Consider the following 19604-nt stretch of genomic DNA (forward strand, 5'->3'; position numbering starts at 1 on the left):
TCCTAATTAAAATTAAAGGTTTTAGTTTTTCATTTATTTCCATATTTAAATATATCTTATTAAATTTCTTGAGTGTTTTCTATTATTTTGATGGGATGTTTGTGCACTACTATGTTATTCATGAAACAATTTTACACTCCTATTTGCAGCACTTAATATTGGCTTTTTGTTGATGTTATCTTTAAAGTAACAAACTATTTGAATAGCGTTCTTATGTGAGTTACTGTTTTCAAGTCTGATATTCAAATTGCTAAAAAATTCATTTAATTTCTCCCTATATCACCTACTTTTAATGTTGACTAAAAAATCGTATTGGAGATCTAAATTTTCTAGAGGCCAAAATCATAGTAAAAACACTTTTGGTCAGTATCTTGACACCATTTTTCAAATTAGAGGCATCTAGGCAGCATTTCTTCAACTACTGATAAATCACAGTTCATATAAACTGTGAAAGTACATATCTTTGTTTTAATGCAGCAAATCAAAATACCAATATTTTCCTGTAGATAGAGTACTCCATTAAATGTTTGAGTTCCAGTAAAAATTAAAACATTGAAAATAAACCACATTACTAACTGCACTATGTTAATTTCATCTCTTTTAAATCATCCATTTGATTTACTGCATGATACCACTTAGACTTATAAATATGACCAGAAGAAAATGTCCCAAAAGAAAATGTCACCAATTTTTTCCACTGACAAAAAAATTTAACCTTCTGCTTGTGTATAAACTACCTGGAACTCCTTAAATATTAAAAAAATCCTCCTTACTTATGAAGACATTGGAGATCAATAATTCTTTTTTTTTTTAAGATTTTATTTATTTACTTGAGAGAGAGAGACAGTGAGAGAGAGCATTAACGAGGAGAAGGTCAGAGAGAGAAGCAGACTCCCCATGGAGCTGGGAGGCCGATGCGGGACTCGATCCCAGGACTCCAGGATCATGACCTGAGCCGAAGGCAGTCGTCCAACCAACTGAGCCACCCAGGCGTCCCGAGATCAATAATTCTATTACTTGACACCTTTACATGTAAAGCATAAACCCCAAATATATTCCTTAATTTTGGTTTAAGTTGCATGAGAGACTTTAAGTATTATTTTTGTGTCAATTTATAAAACAAATGTGGAAAATGGTAATATAAAGATAGTGAGAAGATAAATAAGAAATTACTAGAAAATACAAAATCATTTGAAATACTTTTGCTTCCCAGTATTCAAAGTAAGCAAGAATTAGAATAATTTTACTGGATTCATTTATATATAATATTTAACATTCCTTTAGTTTTTCAAAGATTCTTACTCTCGCTACTAATACGACTTTCTCCTTAGGACTCAGATTACCCAAACACCAAGGAATCTGAACACTAATCAATTTTCCAGATTACTTAACTGTTACTGATAATGATAATTTGAAAACATTTTAATATACAACAGCTAAAAAAACAAAAATAATATTAAATGTGTTGAAAATATCATTAGTTATGGTTTATTTATCTTCTATTATGGAACCATGACTGATATGAAACTCCAAAACCATACTATAAATAAATTTATTTTTGAAAAAAGTAAATGTCAAGTATTTAACAGCCAAACTGACAGTATGATGTTAGCTATGTATGCATGGTGATTTATAGAATATTTTCAGCATATATTTCAACATTTTGAAAATATACACAATGGGAAAAATGGCATCAACAGTATCACATACTTGCTCATTTGTAATATTTTCATGTAAATATATAGATATTTCAAGAGAAAACAAGACTTTTGTCATCTGACCCATCTTCACATCTGTTAGATAATATTAAGTTTTTGAATTGCCATTTGCATTAGTCTTTTTTCTTAAAGATTTTATTTATTTATTTGACAGATAGAGATCACAAGTAGGCTGAGTAGCAGGCAGAGAGAGAGAGGAGGAAGCAGGCTCCCTGCTGAGCAGACAGCCCAACGTGAGGCTCAATCCCAGGACCTTGGGATCATGACCAGAGCCGAAGGCAGAGGCTTTAATCCACTGAACCACCCTGGTGCCCCTGCATTAGTCTTTCAATGCTCAACTGTTCCGGGGGAGGTTGAGTTCTCAATAATTAAAGACTCTCTTGTCTTAATTCCACAGACATCTCCATAGGTAGTGAAAATTGTTTAAATCTTCTTCCAAATCATTCTTTCAATCAAATATTATAGATTACCTTATTAACTGATCTTTTCACTTGTTAGTTTCTTTATAATTTTAAAACTTTGTTACAGAAATTAAACTCCTTCCTTGACCATGAATTTAGGTTAAGAAAATCAGATAGAGTTTTGAGGCATCTCTACTTAATACAATGGGAAGTATTCTAAGACAAAGCTATGCTAGAAAATTTAACTTTGGACTGGAATCTAGATGCCCTTCAAAACTCTTCAAAACAACCTTCAAAACAAAACTCTTCAAAACCTTCATAACAAAAATTACCTACAAAACTCCAGAATAAAATTTTAATAAGCTATATTTCTCCCTTATCTGTAAAATTTTACATAGTTCTACCACATTGCCCAGAGACTACAGGTGAAGTTGCATCTTATAAGGATTTATAAATAATTTATGCAGCTGTGTCAAATTTGACCAAAAAATTAATTATAAAAATTATCCTATGAAAGCATATTTGTGCATATAATATATATCTTTATATTACTTTTTAATGGTTCATCATTCCTATAAAATATTGTGCTAAAATATTTATATTTTAGGGACACCTGGGTGGCTCAGTTGGTTAAGCAGCTGCTTTCGGCTCGGGTCATGATCCCAGTGTCCTGGGATTGAGTCCCACATCGGGCTCCTTGCTCCGCAGGGAGCCTGCTTCTCCCTCTGACTCTGCTTGCCTCTCTGCCTGCCTGTGCTCACTCTCTCTCTCTCTCTCTGACAAATAAATAAATAAAATCTTAAAAAATAAATAAACAAAATAAAATAAAATAAAATATTTATATTTTATATGTATTCTAGGGAGAAAAATCTGAGACTAATTTCAAAGAACCTCTAAGTGAAAAAGTAAAGTACATTAAGTATAATATTTACTCACAGTTCTATTGCCTTTCTAACTGTCAAATAGACTCATTTAAAAGTAGAAAGACACAAGAGAGCTAAAATTTTAAACTTTTGATTCTTTATCTGTATTCACATTAAAATCCGTGTAGCCTCAAGCAACTTTTTTGTATTGGGCACAATTTATTCATCATTTAATTGAGAGAAACTATGCTCTTTTATGTCATATTCAGTTTTAAAATCCAAAATCAAGCTAGTAGAAACTTGCTGAGGTGTAAGATTCTTATAGCATTAGCCAGTGTCCAAGGTAGAAAAGAAGAAAGCAGGGTAATTAAACAGTAATAAAATTCGATAAGCTTGATTCTTATGATTTAGTGGTGAGGGAGAAGAAACAAAGTTTCAAATAAGGTACAAAATTTCTGTTCTATTAACTTTATTTCAAATACTACATAATAGAACCGGGAAGTGAGTGGGAAAGAAAAAATGTTCAGAAGATTTGTAATGACAGACATCATTATAGGAGATAAAAAAAGAAAAAGAAATAAAATACTTAATTTAATTAAAACTTTTCCATAAATGCCCTAAATCTGTATTTGTGAGATATTTATTTATGTTATCCATCTTTTAAGAAAAATAATGACACCTACAACAACTATAACTTCTCAAGCACAATATCCAAAACTCACTACAAAACTATCAGGCTTACCGAGCAAGAGGATCATGAGAAAAAAATATCACAGTGATCTGATAGAGCACAAATAATCTATGATTACTGTATTGAAATAAACACATACTAAAATAAGGAATTTTACCAGAAAAATGAAATCTATTTTCAAAAGGAAAACTACAATTCTAAAGCTAAAAAATTTCACAATTGAAGTTTAGAGTCCATTGATGATTTTAATAGGAGACTGAAGTAAGAAGAGAAAAGTGCTAAATTAGAAGATTAGTCAGAACAAATGTCCAGCATGTAATGAGACCAAAAATTATCTTTAAGAAACAAAAAGGGGCATAGAAGATAGGAGAGATATGGTGATAATATTTTACACACATATCCCTTGAGTTACAGAAGAAGAGGATAAAAAACATGATGCAGAAGTAATACTTGAAGGCAGAATGCTGAAATTTTTACTGCACTGATGAAAGACACAAAGCCACATATTCAAGAAGGTTTGAATCCTGCAAACAAGATAAGATCAAAGAAAACTAAAACAGGATATAATAAAGCCACTGAAAATAAAAAACTAAGAAAAGTATAAAAAGCAGCTGGAGGAAAATAAGAAGGGAACACGCGTGAACAATAAACTTGACAGCAATTTATTTCAAGAATGGCATTCATTTCAGGGATATCACCTTAAAAGTGCTCAGAAAAAAAATCAGTTTTAACTCAGAATTTGGTACTCAGCAACATTATTTTTCAAAAGTGATGATGAAATAAGCATCGTTCTGATATAGAAAAAGTTAGAGAATGCTTAACCACCAGTAAGACAAACATTAAAGAATTTCTTCAGAAGAAAAATTATCCCAGATGAACTGTACAAAACATGATAATTACATAATGTGTATGTAGAACAAATGTATAACTGAAAGGCATAATACCAAACAAAAGTGGAAGCAGGCAAATGGAATTATTATTCAAGGTCCTACCATTGTCTGAAGTGGTAAAAGGATTAATTTAATTTAAATTTTAACAAGTTCTTAGTGCTATTTTAAAGTCCAGAAAATCAATAAAGAAATTAGTAAAAGGGGCGCCTGGATGGCTCAGTGGGTTAAATCCTCTGCCTTCAGCTCAGGTCATGATCCCAGAGTCCTGGGATCGAGCCCCGCACCGGGCTCTCTGCTCCGCAGCAGGCCTGCTTCTCGCTCTCTTTGACTACCTTTCTGCCTACTAGTGATCTGTCTGTCAAATAAATAAATAAAATCCCACCAAAAAATTTCTTAAAAAAAAGAAATTGGTAAAGAATATACTGTATGATTGAAAAGATAATAGAGAAAACGAGTAATTAAAATATACTACTCCAGATAAAGATAATAAAGAAGAGAAGTAGAAAGGAAATTTTAGGAATTATTTTAAACTACGCCAATCATAATTAATTATTCATCCTGAGCGTTTTTTAATTAGGAAGAAATTGATAGAATACAAAAAATAAAACTTTAGATTAAAAATAAAAATTAATAAAGGGTATTTAAAACTAACCTTTGAAAGGGGATCTCCATTTGCTGGCTGCAGATCCTCTCTGTCGTTAGAGTCAGGTACACTGGGACTGAAGGCCATGAGGTCGGTCTTGGGAGCGCCCTCCCCAGAGCACACCCTCTGCCGCCTCTGCTGCGAGTACGACCAGCTCCCCACCGCGCTGGAGCACACGAGCGTGGGCTTCCCAGGCCCGCACGTGCCCTCCCTGGGCGGAGCCGAGCACCGCAGCGCCGTGTACAGCAGCAGCGTGAGCACCAGCAGGCTGGACACCGCGCAGATGGCGACGATCAGGTACACGTTGACGTCCACCAGCGCCGTCTCGGCGCCAGCGGCGCCCGCCAACACCCGCGACGACGCCTTTGGCGCCTGGCCGCTCTCCACCAGCGACAGCAGCACGGTGGCCGTGGCCGTCAGCGCCGGCTCGCCGTGGTCCTTGACCAGCACCAGCAGGCGCTGGCGCGGCGGGTCCGCCTCGTCCAGGGGGCGCGTCGTGCTGATCTCGCCCGTGTACAGCGCCACGCGGAACGGGCTGCGCGCGCCCCCCGCCGCCGGCTGCAGCTCGAACGACAGCCACGCGTTGTAGCCGGAATCCGCGTCCACCGCGCGCACCTTCGCCACCACGTGGCCCGCGCCCACCGACCGCGACACCAGCTCGCTCAGCGCGCCGCCCGCCGCCCGCGCCGGGCCGCGGCAGCAGCGCCGGCGCGTTGTCGTTCTCGTCCAGCACGAACACCTGCAGCGTCACGTTGCTGCCCAGCAGCGGCACCCCCGCGTCGCGCGCGCTCACTTGGAACTGCAGCAGCTCCAGCTCCTCGTGGTCCAGCGGCTGCAGCGCGTACACCTTGCCGCTCTCCGCGTGCACCGACACGTAGCTCGACAGCGCGCGCTCGCCCACGCGCCGCTCCACCAGCGAGTAGGACACCCGCGCGTTCTCCTGCGCGTCCGCGTCCCGCGCCGACACCGTGAAGATGTGGCAGCCGGGCGGGTTGTTCTCCTTCACGAACACCGTGTACTCGGGCTGCGCGAACGCCGGCGCGTTGTCGTTCACGTCCGCCACTTCCACGGACACGCTGGCGGTGGCGGAGAGCGGAGGCGATCCTCCGTCCCGTGCTGTCACCACCAGCTCATAGTTGGACACGCTCTCGCGGTCCAAGGCACTGTCCAGCACCAGCGAATAGTAGTTCTTGAAGGTGGACACCAGCTTGAAGGGAACGTGGGGCGACAGGGTGCAGGTCACCTGCCCATTGAGACCGGAGTCGCGGTCAGACAGACTGATCAGGGCGATGACGGTGCCTAATGGAGCGTCTTCTCTGATTGGGAGGGACAGGGACTTGAATTCCATTAGTGGGGCATTGTCATTGGTGTCCTCAACTTCTACCATAACAGTACAATGGCCAGAGAGTGGGGGTTGTCCTTTATCAACACCCTCTACAAGAATTTCATAGGATTTGCTCTCTTCAAAATCGATAGATCCCTTTACCATAATTTCTCCAGTAATTGGATCTATGCGAAACTTGGTTTCCACATTTGGTAAAATATCAGTTGAGAATGAATAAATAATGTCCGCATTCGAGCCTTCATCTAAATCTGAGGCGTTAAGTTTCATTACCGACGTTCCATTGGGAACATTTTCTGGTAATTTCACCGCATAGAGTGTTCTGTCGAAAGCTGGGGCGTTGTCATTTGCGTCCAGCACTTTGATGAGTAACTGAACGGAGCCGGTCAGCTCAGGTTTCCCGCCGTCAGTGGCTATGAGAACTAAAAAAATCTCCGGAGCTGCTTCCCTGTCTAAAGATTTCCTTAACAGTAGCCCGAGACGTTTCACCCGCTCGTCATCTGACGGTTTTTCCAACGAGAAATACTCGTTGGGGCTCAGTGTGTAGGTCAGCATAGCGTTAGCCCGGATATCTGCATCGGATGCGCCCTCTAGTGGAACCCGAGAGTCAACAGGCCTGGATTCTGCCATAAATAGATTCTTTTGCGTTCCAGGGAACACAGGCGGGTTGTCATTAATATCCTTCACTTCCACCTCCACATGGAAAACCTGCAGCGGCCTGTCCACGATCACCTCCAGGTGGATGCTACACTCCAGACTCCGCCCGCACAGCTCCTCCCGATCGATCCGAGAATTCACAAACAAAATGCCATTCTGTAGATTTACCTCCAGAAGGTCCCCGTGGCCTTTGGACGCCACCCGGAACAGGCGTGGCACCAGCTCCGCCAGCTCCAGCCCCAAATCCTGGGCGATGCGGCCCACGAAGGTGCCGTGTTTGGCCTCCTCCAGGACTGAGTAGTGAACCTGGCCACTCCCTGCTTTCCAGGCTGCGAGGAACAGAAGAGAAAGCAGCAGACGCCGGGATTCCTGGCTGCTTCCCCAGGAAAACTCCATCTCCAGCCGGCAGTGCTTTGTTTTTATTAAGGGACCTTGTTTCAAAATCAAGACAAATCTAACTGTTCAGTCCAATACCGCTGTATCCTCCATTTCTCAGCATCTGGATGGTGGATACAGCTTCTTCTTAAGAGCAGAAGGGATTTTTTTCTTTCGCTGTCAGGTCGATTTTATGGTACAGAGCGACATCATGTGGCTCCAAACCGTAAGTAATGGATTCTGATACCGGTGTTTTTTGAGATTTTATTGATTTATTTGACAGAGAGAAACAGAGAGGGAATACAAGCAGGGGAAGGGGGAGAAAGAGAAGCAGGCTTCTTGCTGAGCAGGGAGACCGATGTGGGACTCGATCCTAAGACGCTGGGATCATGACCTGAGCCAAAGGCAGACGCTTAAGGACTGAGACTTCTGGGCGCCCCTCACCCCTAGTCTTTTTCTTTTAGCCATTCCGCATACTTTAGAAACACATTTTATACTATTAAGCTCCACGGGTTGTACGGTTGATTGACTGTGATCCTTAGTTTCACCACGGGGGCAGCTTTTACTTCAGTGGAAATCCTTTTTCCTGCAAAGGTTTTAAGTATTTATAGAGACCTAGTTGTAGTTGACACACACTTTGTAAACATAGAATTGTTAAGTGTTGATTATGAAAATTCTTGACAGAGTTTGTGTGTTCCTGAGGATGGGGGAAAGTAGTTATTAATGATGACACAGTCTTCCTCTTTGGATTTCATATTGGTGGCGTTGAAGACTTCAGCGAATCCTCTGATCTAGGTAACCTCCAATGCCAAGAATAAGTCATTGAAAGAGAACTTTAAAAATGTTCAGACATTTTAAAATGTACTTAAAGAGGAAGAAAAATCACCAGCATTTAACTGAAAGTCATTAATTCATCTAAGGGCTGAAAGTTCAAGGAGCATTATAAAGGAAGTAGGATGTTGTGATATATAATTGGTATGGGAAACTATTGCAAGTGATTTTATTAAAAAATACATTCACTTCCAAGCAAGATTGGGTATTCTCTTAGATTTATAAATTCTGTCTCTTAAATTTGTAAATCCTGTTCTCCAGTATCTAAGATGCATAAACTTCTGTGCTCATGTATTTTAGCCAAAGTGGATCATTTCCTGCTTCAAATATTATTTTTCACTTAAAAAACACTCATTTCATCCTCTAAGTACTATCCATCATTTCCAAATGCTTCACAAAGCAATTTCCCCTATTATATAACCATTTTTAAAATTTACTGACCTCTTCATAAAATGAAGACTTTCATGAATAACCCAATTAAGCAGATACTTTTACTTTCTTTTATATACTGTAGCATACAGATGGAATCATTTGGGTAATTTATTACATTAATATCTCTTTTGTAGGCATTTAGGTATGTGTGTCTAATGACATGGGTGTAATGTAAAAAATACAAAGGTCCAAATAACTGGAAACTTCTTTTATAAAATAGAAACTTTTATTTTTTATATAGACTTTATTTAACAGAGAGAGAGAGAGAGTTCAGAAGCAGGGGGAAGGACAGAGGGAGAGGGAGAAGCATGCTTCCTACTGAGTAGGGAGCCCAACTCTGGTGCTCCATCCCAGGACCCTGAGATCATGACCTGAGCCAAAGGCAGAGACTTAACTCACTAAGCCACCCAGGTACCCCAAAATATGAACTTTTAAAGAGCATACTTGTGTCTTCTTAGTTTAAGAGCTCAGAATACAAACCTAGTATTTGCTGAATATTTACCTATAGAATGGTTTGGTTCTCTTGTTTATTGTCTAATAAAATGCATTAAATTAAGGTGGTCACAAAGCTGGTTAGGAAAATATTATGTCTCAGCAGCAACCGCTATAATTTTCCAGAGATACAAAAATACTTTACTTGGACATTGCCCTAATTAAGATATATTTCAATTTCCATATCGAAAACCTGGACTTTAGCTTAGTTTTCATACTGGTTCTTGGTAGTCATAATCTTAGACACATCCTGAATTTTAATACTCAATGAAGAATTCCGAATCAGTAGAGCAGAATATATTTTCCTGACATAAGGAAACTTAACATAAATGGAAATGATGGTAAATATTTTCAAACTCTCTTTGCCTCTTACATTCATTCATAAACCTCTTTCCCTCATGGTTGATTAGAACAAAAAGATCAATCTACTGGAAATAGCTTCATATTTCCACTTTACGAAAAGCCACACTCATACATATAAAAACATCTTTTCTGAATTAAAACATAAATCAGAGTAATTTCTCTGTTTGAGGACCCAAAATGTAGATTTGTACAAAATGATCATAAATTTCAAACATACTGGAAGAAACCGAAAATGACTCCCTGTCCACTTACTTTCTTTTGAAAATAACTAAATGCATAGATGAGGAATGCAACGAAATATAAAGGATATTTATGTGAGAACTATTAGTACTCCTCTGGTGTAGCAGCAATTTATCTCTAAAGAGAAAAGCTCAAAAGTCTTTAAAGTATCTTATTAATAGAGAATCTTGTTAGACAAGAATTGGAAGAATAGAGCTCAATTTGAAGACTGAAGTCCCACATCCTGGGAGAGAAGAACTTTGGATGACCCTATTAATTTCAACAGGATGAAAACCAGGCCAAATGAAATAATATGTGAACTCAGGTGGGACAGGCTGTGGCTAATACTTGATGGACAGGGGTCAACAAAGAACAGTAACAGGAAATGAAATGAAAACAGGAAAAAAGAGAATCATCTCTCTCTTGTATATGTTAGCCTCACCCACAATGTCACTGAGTATTAACCAGATTTCAGCAAGGAAGCTTGTACAGGAGGTAGGAAGTTGTAGTTCAATTTATGTAAAATGTTCCATATAATTGTATACACTGGAACCCAATGGACTCTCAGAAGAAAGTTAATATTCTATTTTTATCTTTCATGATTGAGAAATAATCACTTGTTTTCTAGTCTCTTATATAGCATTCAGTTTCCAGTGGCAAGGAAACTTGAATGGAAGTCCATCTATTTGGAGAAATTATCAAATGCCAAATAGGGAAATGGCTACAAAATAATCTGATTTTGTTTTATTTGGTTCCAGTTATTTGGAGTTTTATGTAGTATATAATACACATTAATGGACAGGCTGGTATTCAGAGGAAAACACTCAGGAGTAATAACATTAACTTATTAGAGTTTTTGAACATTAGCATACTTAATACTGCTTGCAAAATAGGTTAATGATTAATAAGTTTGCTATAGAATAGTCTTTTTTAATATTTATTTTTTTTATCTTAGAGAGAGAGCATAGGGTGGGGGCAGAGGCAGAGGGTGACACAGTCTTAAAAAGAATCCCCACTGGTGCAACTGGGAGGCTCAGTGGGTTAAGCCTCAGGGTTCTGTGATCAAGCCCCACCTCTGGCTCTCTGCTCAGCAGGGAGCCTGCTTCCTCCTCCCCCTCTGCCTGCCTGCCTACTTGTGATCTCTCTCTCTGTCAAATAAATAAATTAAAAATCTTTTTTAAAAAATAGACTCCCCACTGAGGGCGGAGCCCCAGGAGGGGCTAAGTCTCAGGACATTAAGACCAGGGCCTGACCTGAAACCGAGTCAGATGCTTAACCGACTGTGATACCCAAGCTCCCCTAATAGTTTCTAAATTAAATATAGAGTAGTATTCTCAACAAATTGTTCTGATGGAAATCAATTCTTAACAAAATTAATAACCTTTTGAAAAGAATATTTTGTAAATGATGATGTAGGGAAGAAAGTATAAAATTTCACTTCCTACTGATTCTTTCAATGCTTACTAGTAAAAGTAGTGAGAACCTTAATATGTACAAAGATATGATTCTAAAGCAATAAAATTATTTTTATGGAGTGTTGTGTATGTGGTTTTCTTTACCCAATTGCAAAACTAGCAACAACACAACGTATTACCAAATGTGAGCACAAGAACTAAAATGAATCATGTTCAAGTAGAAAGAAAGAACTAAGACTCCACATAAATGAGTGAGTAAAAAGGCTTCAGGGAGACAACAAGCTTAATAAACTAATATTTGGAACTGAAGATGTAAAGAACAATCAGGAAGTGGTGAGATTTATGGTAAACTCATAAAATGAGCCAGTGACATTTGGACTAACACATGTAAGAAAGAATTCCAAATGAATTCCAAATGAAGCATTGAGCAAGGATTAGTACACCACAATTGGAGTCAAATATTCTAAACAGTACAATTCATCAAGGAAAATATATTTGGCTTCTATCCATTCATTATCAGTAAAATAATCCCACTACTGCACCTACTAACAACAACCACTACTACTACTACAATGACAAAAACAAGTATGGTTCTCATTACTTAACTGCTGATTCAGTTCAAAAACATTAGTCAAAGGAAATTCAAACATTTTAACCACAAAATCCTTGAAAACCAATTACCAAAACATGTTTCAAAAAGAGTAAAAACATTGAGGAATAATAAACAAGGGCATTTTCAAAGGATTTAAAAAACTACTCACCTTAGCAGAAATATCACCGTCCACATTCAGCTGCTCTTCTCTATCCCCGCCAATGGGACCAGGTGGAAGGCTGGGACTGAAGGCCATGAGGTCGGTCTTGGGAGCGCCCTCCCCAGAGCACACCCTCTGCCGCCTCTGCTGCGAGTACGACCAGCTCCCCACCGCGCTGGAGCACACGAGTGTGGGCTTCCCAGGCCCGCACGCGCCCTCCCTGGGCGGAGCCGAGCACCGCAGCGCCGTGTACAGCAGCAGCGTGAGCACCAGCAGGCTGGACACCGCGCAGATGGCGACGATCAGGTACACGTTGACGTCCACCAGCGCCGTCTCGGCGCCAGCGGCGCCCGCCAACACCCGCGACGACGCCTTTGGCGCCTGGCCGCTCTCCACCAGCGACAGCAGCACGGTGGCCGTGGCCGTCAGCGCCGGCTCGCCGTGGTCCTTGACCAGCACCAGCAGGCGCTGGCGCGGCGGGTCCGCCTCGTCCAGGGGGCGCGTCGTGCTGATCTCGCCCGTGTACAGCGCCACGCGGAACGGGCTGCGCGCGCCCCCCCCGCCGCCGGCTGCAGCTCGAACGACAGCCACGCGTTGTAGCCGGAATCCGCGTCCACCGCGCGCACCTTCGCCACCACGTGGCCCGCGCCCACCGACCGCGACACCAGCTCGCTCAGCGCGCCGCCCCCGCCGCCCGCGCCGGGCCGCGGCAGCAGCGCCGGCGCGTTGTCGTTCTCGTCCAGCACGAACACCTGCAGCGTCACGTTGCTGCCCAGCGGAGGCACGCCCGCGTCGCGCGCGCTCACTTGGAACTGCAGCAGCTCCAGCTCCTCGTGGTCCAGCGGCTGCAGCGCGTACACCTTGCCGCTCTCCGCGTGCACCGACACGTAGCTCGACAGCGCGCGCTCGCCCACGCGCCGCTCCACCAGCGAGTAGGACACCCGCGCGTTCTCCTGCGCGTCCGCGTCCCGCGCCGACACCGTGAAGATGTGGCAGCCGGGCGGGTTGTTCTCCTTCACGAACACCGTGTACTCGGGCTGCGCGAACGCCGGCGCGTTGTCGTTCACGTCCGCCACCTCCACGGACATGCTGGCCGTGGCGGAGAGCGAAGGCGATCCCCCGTCCCGTGCTGTTACCACCAGCTCATAGTTGGACACGCTCTCGCGGTCCAAGGCGCTGTCCAGCACCAGCGAATAGTAGTTCTTGAAGGTGGACACCAGCTTGAAAGGAACATGGGGTGACAGGGTGCAGGTCAACTGCCCGTTGGCACCAGAGTCACGGTCAGACACACTTATTAAGGCAAGGACCGTGCCGAGGGGAGTATCTTCTAATACGGGTAATGACAGTGATTTGATAACCAACTCAGGTACATTATCATTGACGTCCAAAATTTCCACCAGAACCGTGCAGTGACCTGCCATTGGGGGATTTCCTTTATCTGTCGCGTCTACCTGGATTTCATATAACTTAGTGTCCTCGAAATCTATATTACCTTTTACACTGATGTATCCACTAACTGGGTCTAAGTGGAATTTTGAAAGAGTATCTGCTGACATGTCTGTATTGAAAGAATATACAATGTCCTTATTTACTCCTTCATCCAAATCAGAGGCGTTAACAATCACTGCTAGGGTACCGTTTGGTGCATTTTCGAATAAACTGACTTTGTAGACAGACCTCTCAAACTCTGGAGCGTTGTCATTTACATCTAGAATGGTGATCTTCACTTGAGTAGTGCCAGTGAGCTCTGGTTTCCCACCATCAACTGCCGTTATTAGTAAGTGATGTTCAGGAGTGTCCTCGCGATTTAAAACTTTTTTCAACACGAGTCCAAGGGATTTAATATTCGCATCATTTCTTTTAATATCCAAGGTAAAATAATCATTAGAGTTTAGACTGTAGGTCAACAGAGAATTGGCTCCAATATCTGCATCTGATGCGCCCTCTAGCGGAATCCGAGAACCAGGCAGCCGGGATTCGTAAATAAATAATTTTTTTACGGCCGTTGGAAAAACCGGCTGGTTGTCGTTAATGTCCTTCACTTCTACCTCCACATGGAAAACCTGCAGCGGCCTGTCCACGATCACCTCCAGGTGGATGCTACACTCCAGACTCCGCCCGCACAGCTCCTCCCGATCGATCCGAGAATTCACAAACAAAATGCCATTCTGTAGATTTACCTCCAGAAGGTCCCCGTGGCCTTTGGACGCCACCCGGAACAGGCGTGGCACCAGCTCCGCCAGCTCCAGCCCCAAATCCTGGGCGATGCGGCCCACGAAGGTGCCGTGTTTGGCCTCCTCCAGGACTGAGTAATGAACCTGGCCGCTCCCAGTCTCCCAGATTGTAAGGAGCAGAAGCGAAAGCAGTAATTGCCGGGCTCCTGAACCTTCTTCTCTCCATGAAAACACCGTTGCAAGCCTTTCCCAAATATTGCGTCGTTCTTGCCTCGATCCAAACTTCAGAAAAGAATTTGAGTTCCTCATTTTTTTTTTTTTTTTAATAGCCTTACCATGCCCGTATTTCAGAGATGGTGAGGAAAAGCAGCACCAGAGTACACAACGCATGCGGCATTTCTTTTGTGGTGAAATACCTTGTGGTGGACAGCGACATCATGTGGCTAAATGGGTAAGTATTAAATAAATGTACTTAACCTTCTCCGTATACTTGTCTCATCTTTTCCAAAATTTCTACTTTAGTTGTAATTCTCTTCGAGCACTTGTCAAATTCTTTATATTTATAAAAATACATCCTTACAGCTTTCATACTAATTCATCACTTGCAAATATTCCAATCCATGACATAGTAAAATACAGTAGAATGATTAACATTATAACAGTAGTGAAATATTCCCCCATGTGACAAGCATGGTGTTCTAATGGGGTTATCCGATTAAATTCTTCTTTTTTTAAGTTTTTTTTTTTTTGACAGTAAGAGAGATCACAAGTATGCAGAGAAGCAGGCAGAGAGAGGGGGAAGCAGGCTTCCGTCGAGCAGGGAGCCCAGTGTGGGGCTCGATCCCAGGATCCTGAGATCATGACCTGAGTCGAAGCTGCCTCAACCCACTGAGCCACCCAAGCACCGCCCATTAAATTCCTTTTTAATTCCATTAAATTCTCACAACAACTCTCCAAGACAGGTATTGATACAATTACTTTTTACAAACAAGAAAGTGAAAACACATACCGGTTAGTAACTTAAAAATATTAACTAGTAATATTAGGGTGGGATCTCAATCTGATTCAAGACCCTAACTTTTACCAGTTGGCCGAAAGTCTACATTTTATGGAAAAATTAGGGCCACCTGGGTGATTCAGTTGGTTAAGCGTGTGCCTTTTGCACAGGTGTGATTCCGGGTTAGGGTCGTAGGTTCCAGTCGCTGCTCAGCAGGGAGTCTGCTTCTCCCTCTGCCCCTCCCCCTGCTCGTGCTCTGTCTCGTGCTTTCTCTCTCTCTCAAATAAATAAATAAAATCTTTTTTTAAAAAAAAGAATTCCTGGGGCACCTGGGTGGCTCAGTGGTTTGGGCTGCTGCCTTCGGCTCAGGTCATGATCTCAGGGTCCTGGGATCGAGCCCCACATCGGGCTCTCTGCTCCGCAGGAAGCCTGCTTCCCTCTCTCTCTCTCTCTCTGCCTGCCTCTCTGCCTACTTGTGATCTCTGTCTGTCAAATAAATAAAAAAAATCTTTAAAAAAAAAAAAAGAATTCCTGAAAGATGATTTAAAAAATTCAGGCCTTTGATACTCGTGCCCACCAAAACATTAAGACACTGAAATTATGTGTATATAGGGATGCCTGGCTGGCTCAGTTGGTGTAGCATGTGACTCTTAATCTCAGGGTATGAGTTCAAGCCCTACATTGGGTGTGGATCATTACAACAACAAAATGTATGTGTATATACATATCCATATATACATAAATGTTCACTTCTACATTATTATGGCAATTATTAATTTACCAAATTTATTTACTTATTTATTATGGATAAAGGACTCTTGTATCCTTTATCAAGTGATTATACCCTTGCTGTCTGTCTTAAATGTTATTTTATAAGGATGCCAAAGGTTAATTTTTTACAGTGCAGTTCTTTTATAACTTTGGTTTACTATATGACAATACCGTGTGATTTAAATATTTGTTACATTCATGACACCAAGTCAGACTATATTTGTTTTTTAAATTTCCTCATCATTTATACATTTCAACTTACCTGCTTATCCTAAAATATTCACTGTATGAAATAATTATGTTTTTAATGATCTCCACTCCAGATGAATTTCTGGATCCCAGTTTCTTAAAAAGTTGTCATTGGGAAGTATTGGTAACTTAACAGATCAGTAGAGAAAAATAACATTGGAACATAATTCACCATTCAATATCTGAAAGATGAGGCAATGTAATATTCTAAAGATCTCTGTGAATTCAGCAAGCAGCCTAAGTTTGCCGAATATTTGAAAGTTAACCAGAGAAAATTCATGGGCAGAAGTTGAACATAGAGAGGTAAGAGGATGTCCAAAGTTTTGCTTATAGTTAGAGCTTCTTGAAATAAAACCAAATATATGATTTAAATATTAGGAGATAAGTTTTCATACCAATTTTTTCCCCCATGCACTGAATGAAAGCATGCCGGGATTGCAACTTACTTGCATTTTATCATTCATATTTAGAATAGAATAAGTCATCAATTAGCATTTAAATGGATAAATGAGTATTTTTTTAAGATTTTATTTATTTATTTGACAGACAGAGATCACAAGCAGACAGAGGCAGGCAGAGAGAGAGGGGAGGAAGCAGGCTCCCCGCTGAGCAGAGAGCCCGATGAGAGGGATGCAGGGCTTGATCCCAGGACCCTGGGATCATGACCTGAGCCGAAGGCAGCGGCTTAACCCACTAAGCCACCCAGGCACCCTGATAAATGAGTATTTTAAACTTTCTCAAGTAACATAAGAGGTAAGTTACATTAATAATATTTGTTAATATCAAACATATAATTTCTAATTGATTCTATTGTACTAGTTCATGAAGAAGAACTAAGTAAACATTTAAGAATTATTTTGGAAAAGCATGAATCAAGGTAATAATTATAGAAACCTGTATGCCAGTTAGTGCCTTGAAGAATCTTGAAAAGAAATATCTAGTTTTAAAATGAGATACAGAATTAAAATTTTAAAACATCATGGACTCCATGGGACACCTGGGTGGCTCAGTCAGTTAAGTGTCTGCCTTTGGCTGAGGTTTTGATCCCAGATTCCTGGGATCAAGTCCCGCATCTGGCTCCTTGCTCGGCTGGGAGCCTGCTTCTCCCTCTGCTTGTGCTCTCTCTCTCTCTGATAAATAAATAAAATCTTTTAAAAAATAAAAATAAATTTAAAGACATCATGGACTCCATATTAATGGAATATCTCTGACAACTTCTTATAATATTATACATTTCATGACATTTGAGAGTACACTAATTGCAAAGTAGAATGACACAGGCAATTTATGATAGAGTAGACTCCATAATGATTATTAGGCAATGAAAGTAATACTAAAGGACACATGAGTTTAGAAGACTGAGTCACTATGTAGATAAAGTATCAGTGAATAAAATCTACTCTCACTTAGATATCTCCCTAGATAACTTACTTTAAAAGTATAAATAAGGAATAAGAAACCAATAAGAATTTAAGTGACAAATTGTGACTCTTGGAGATCTGAGTATACTTGGATATAGTTCTAACAGCTTACCATTTACCTGTACTACAAACATAGAGACCAAACTTCTAGTAGTACAGAGTTCAGTGATCATTTATGTTTTCTGCATACAGGCTTCAAAGGTGGTGAGTAGCTATGACACTGTAGGTAGGATGACTCCTCCCAAGAAAGAGCTTCTTACTTATTTGCCCAAGTCACTTTTCCCCCTGTTTAGCCTCAGATAAACTTTTCTGATTCCCAGCCTCAGATAAACTTTTCTGATTCCCTAAACTTTGAGACTTATTAACTGTTAGGAGCTAAGAAGTTTTCTGTAGAAATGGATTGTCCTTTAAAGAATTCCCCACCTAACTTATCAAATCCTTTAAAAGCAGATCTCAGATGAAAATGAATATATGGCCTATCTTTTGAATGGCTAAGGCCAGATCACTTAGTGTAAGTTATTTCTACAATTCAATTTCTACACTTCAATACCCACTCACATACATACAGGGAAAAAACAGCAAATAACTAAGAACAAAATAGAAGACAGTTTTAGACTATCATTTCACTGTCTAAGACATTTTCTTTTGAAGTTTCAAAATTCTTTTCCAAGTGTAACATTTACTTGTCAAGTTTACATTTTAATGACACAACACAGGAGTTTCCAATTAAAATGTAGTCTATCAATATCAGTCTTCACCTTTTGGGAAAACTCCAACTTCCTTAGTTATATGGATGCTGCCAGGAGAAAGTGAGTGATCTCACACTTGTGGAAAATGTTATCCCAGGCATAGAGTATGGTGCCAGAGGCAGGTAGTCATTCTCTACACAGTGGGAGGCCTGCATACATTAACCTAATGATACAGATACTGGGAAGGATGACTGAGCAACCCACTAGCATAACAACGAGTACTCACCACTTTTGGGGGGGAAAAAAGTCCCACCACCTGGCCACGCCACAATGTAATTTTTTAAATGTTAAGATTTTTTTAATGTTAAAATATTTTAGTGTGCCTGGATGACTCTGTCTGTTGAATGTCCAACTCCTAATTTCAGCTCAAGTCATGATCTCAGGATTGTTAAGATCTAGCCCCTCACGGGGCTCTGCGCTGGGTATAGAGCCCTCTTAAGATTCTCTCTCTCTCTCTCTTTTGGGCACCTGGGTGGCTCAGCTGGTTAAGCAACTGCCTTAGGCTTGAGTCATGAACCTGGAGTTCCAGGATCAAGTCCCACATCAAGTCCCACATCAGGCTTCCTGCTTGGCAGGGAGTCTGTTTTTCCCTCTGACCTGTCCCTTCTCATGCTCTCGCTCTCATTCTCTCTCTCTCAGACAAATAAATAAATAATCTTTTATTTTTTTTAAGATTTTATTTATTTATTTGACACAGAGAGAGAGATCACAAGTAGGCAGAGAGGCAGGCAGAGAGAGAGAGGGAAGCAGACTCTCTGCTGAGCAGAGAGCCAAATGTGGGGCTCCATCCCAGGACCCTGAGATCAGGACCTGAGCCAAGGCAGAGGCTTTAACCCACTGAGCCACCCAGGCGCCCCTAAATCTTTTTTTTAAAAGATTCTCCCTTTCTTTACCTCTGCCCCTCCCCACTCAGCTGCACATACTCTCTCTCTCTCTCTCAAAAAAAAAAATATATATATATTTAACAAAACTGAAAGAGAATTCTTTTCTTTTTTTCTAAAGATTTTATTTGTTTGTTTGTTTATTTGAGAGAGAGAGTGCCTGCTGGGGGTGGGGTAGGAAGAGCAAAGCGAGAGGGTCAAGCAGATTTCTCACTGATTGCAGAACCCTTCACTGGGCTGGATCCCACTACCCCGAGATCATGACCTGAGCTGAAATT

General features: G+C 41.1%; 2 protein-coding genes across 2 annotated transcripts; both read right to left on the reverse strand.

The window, feature by feature from the left end:
* Positions 1–5080: 5080 nt before the first annotated feature.
* Positions 5081–7834, reverse strand: LOC106005049 (protocadherin alpha-4-like). The gene is given in 2 exon segments (XM_013052308.2): positions 5081–5887; positions 5889–7834. Coding segments are annotated over 2 exon segments (2484 nt in total). The 5' UTR covers positions 7602–7834; the 3' UTR covers positions 5081–5116.
* Positions 7835–11589: 3755 nt separating this feature from the next.
* Positions 11590–15018, reverse strand: LOC106005050 (protocadherin alpha-3-like). The gene is given in 2 exon segments (XM_045075397.1): positions 11590–12642; positions 12645–15018. Coding segments are annotated over 2 exon segments (2622 nt in total). The 5' UTR covers positions 14649–15018; the 3' UTR covers positions 11590–12024.
* Between the last annotated feature and the right edge of the window lie 4586 nt (positions 15019–19604).

The sequence above is a fragment of the Mustela putorius genome, unplaced genomic scaffold, assembly GCF_011764305.1.
Source record: "Mustela putorius furo isolate JIRA1106 unplaced genomic scaffold, ASM1176430v1.1 tig00000145_pilon_pilon_pilon, whole genome shotgun sequence".
NCBI lineage: Eukaryota > Metazoa > Chordata > Mammalia > Carnivora > Mustelidae > Mustela > Mustela putorius.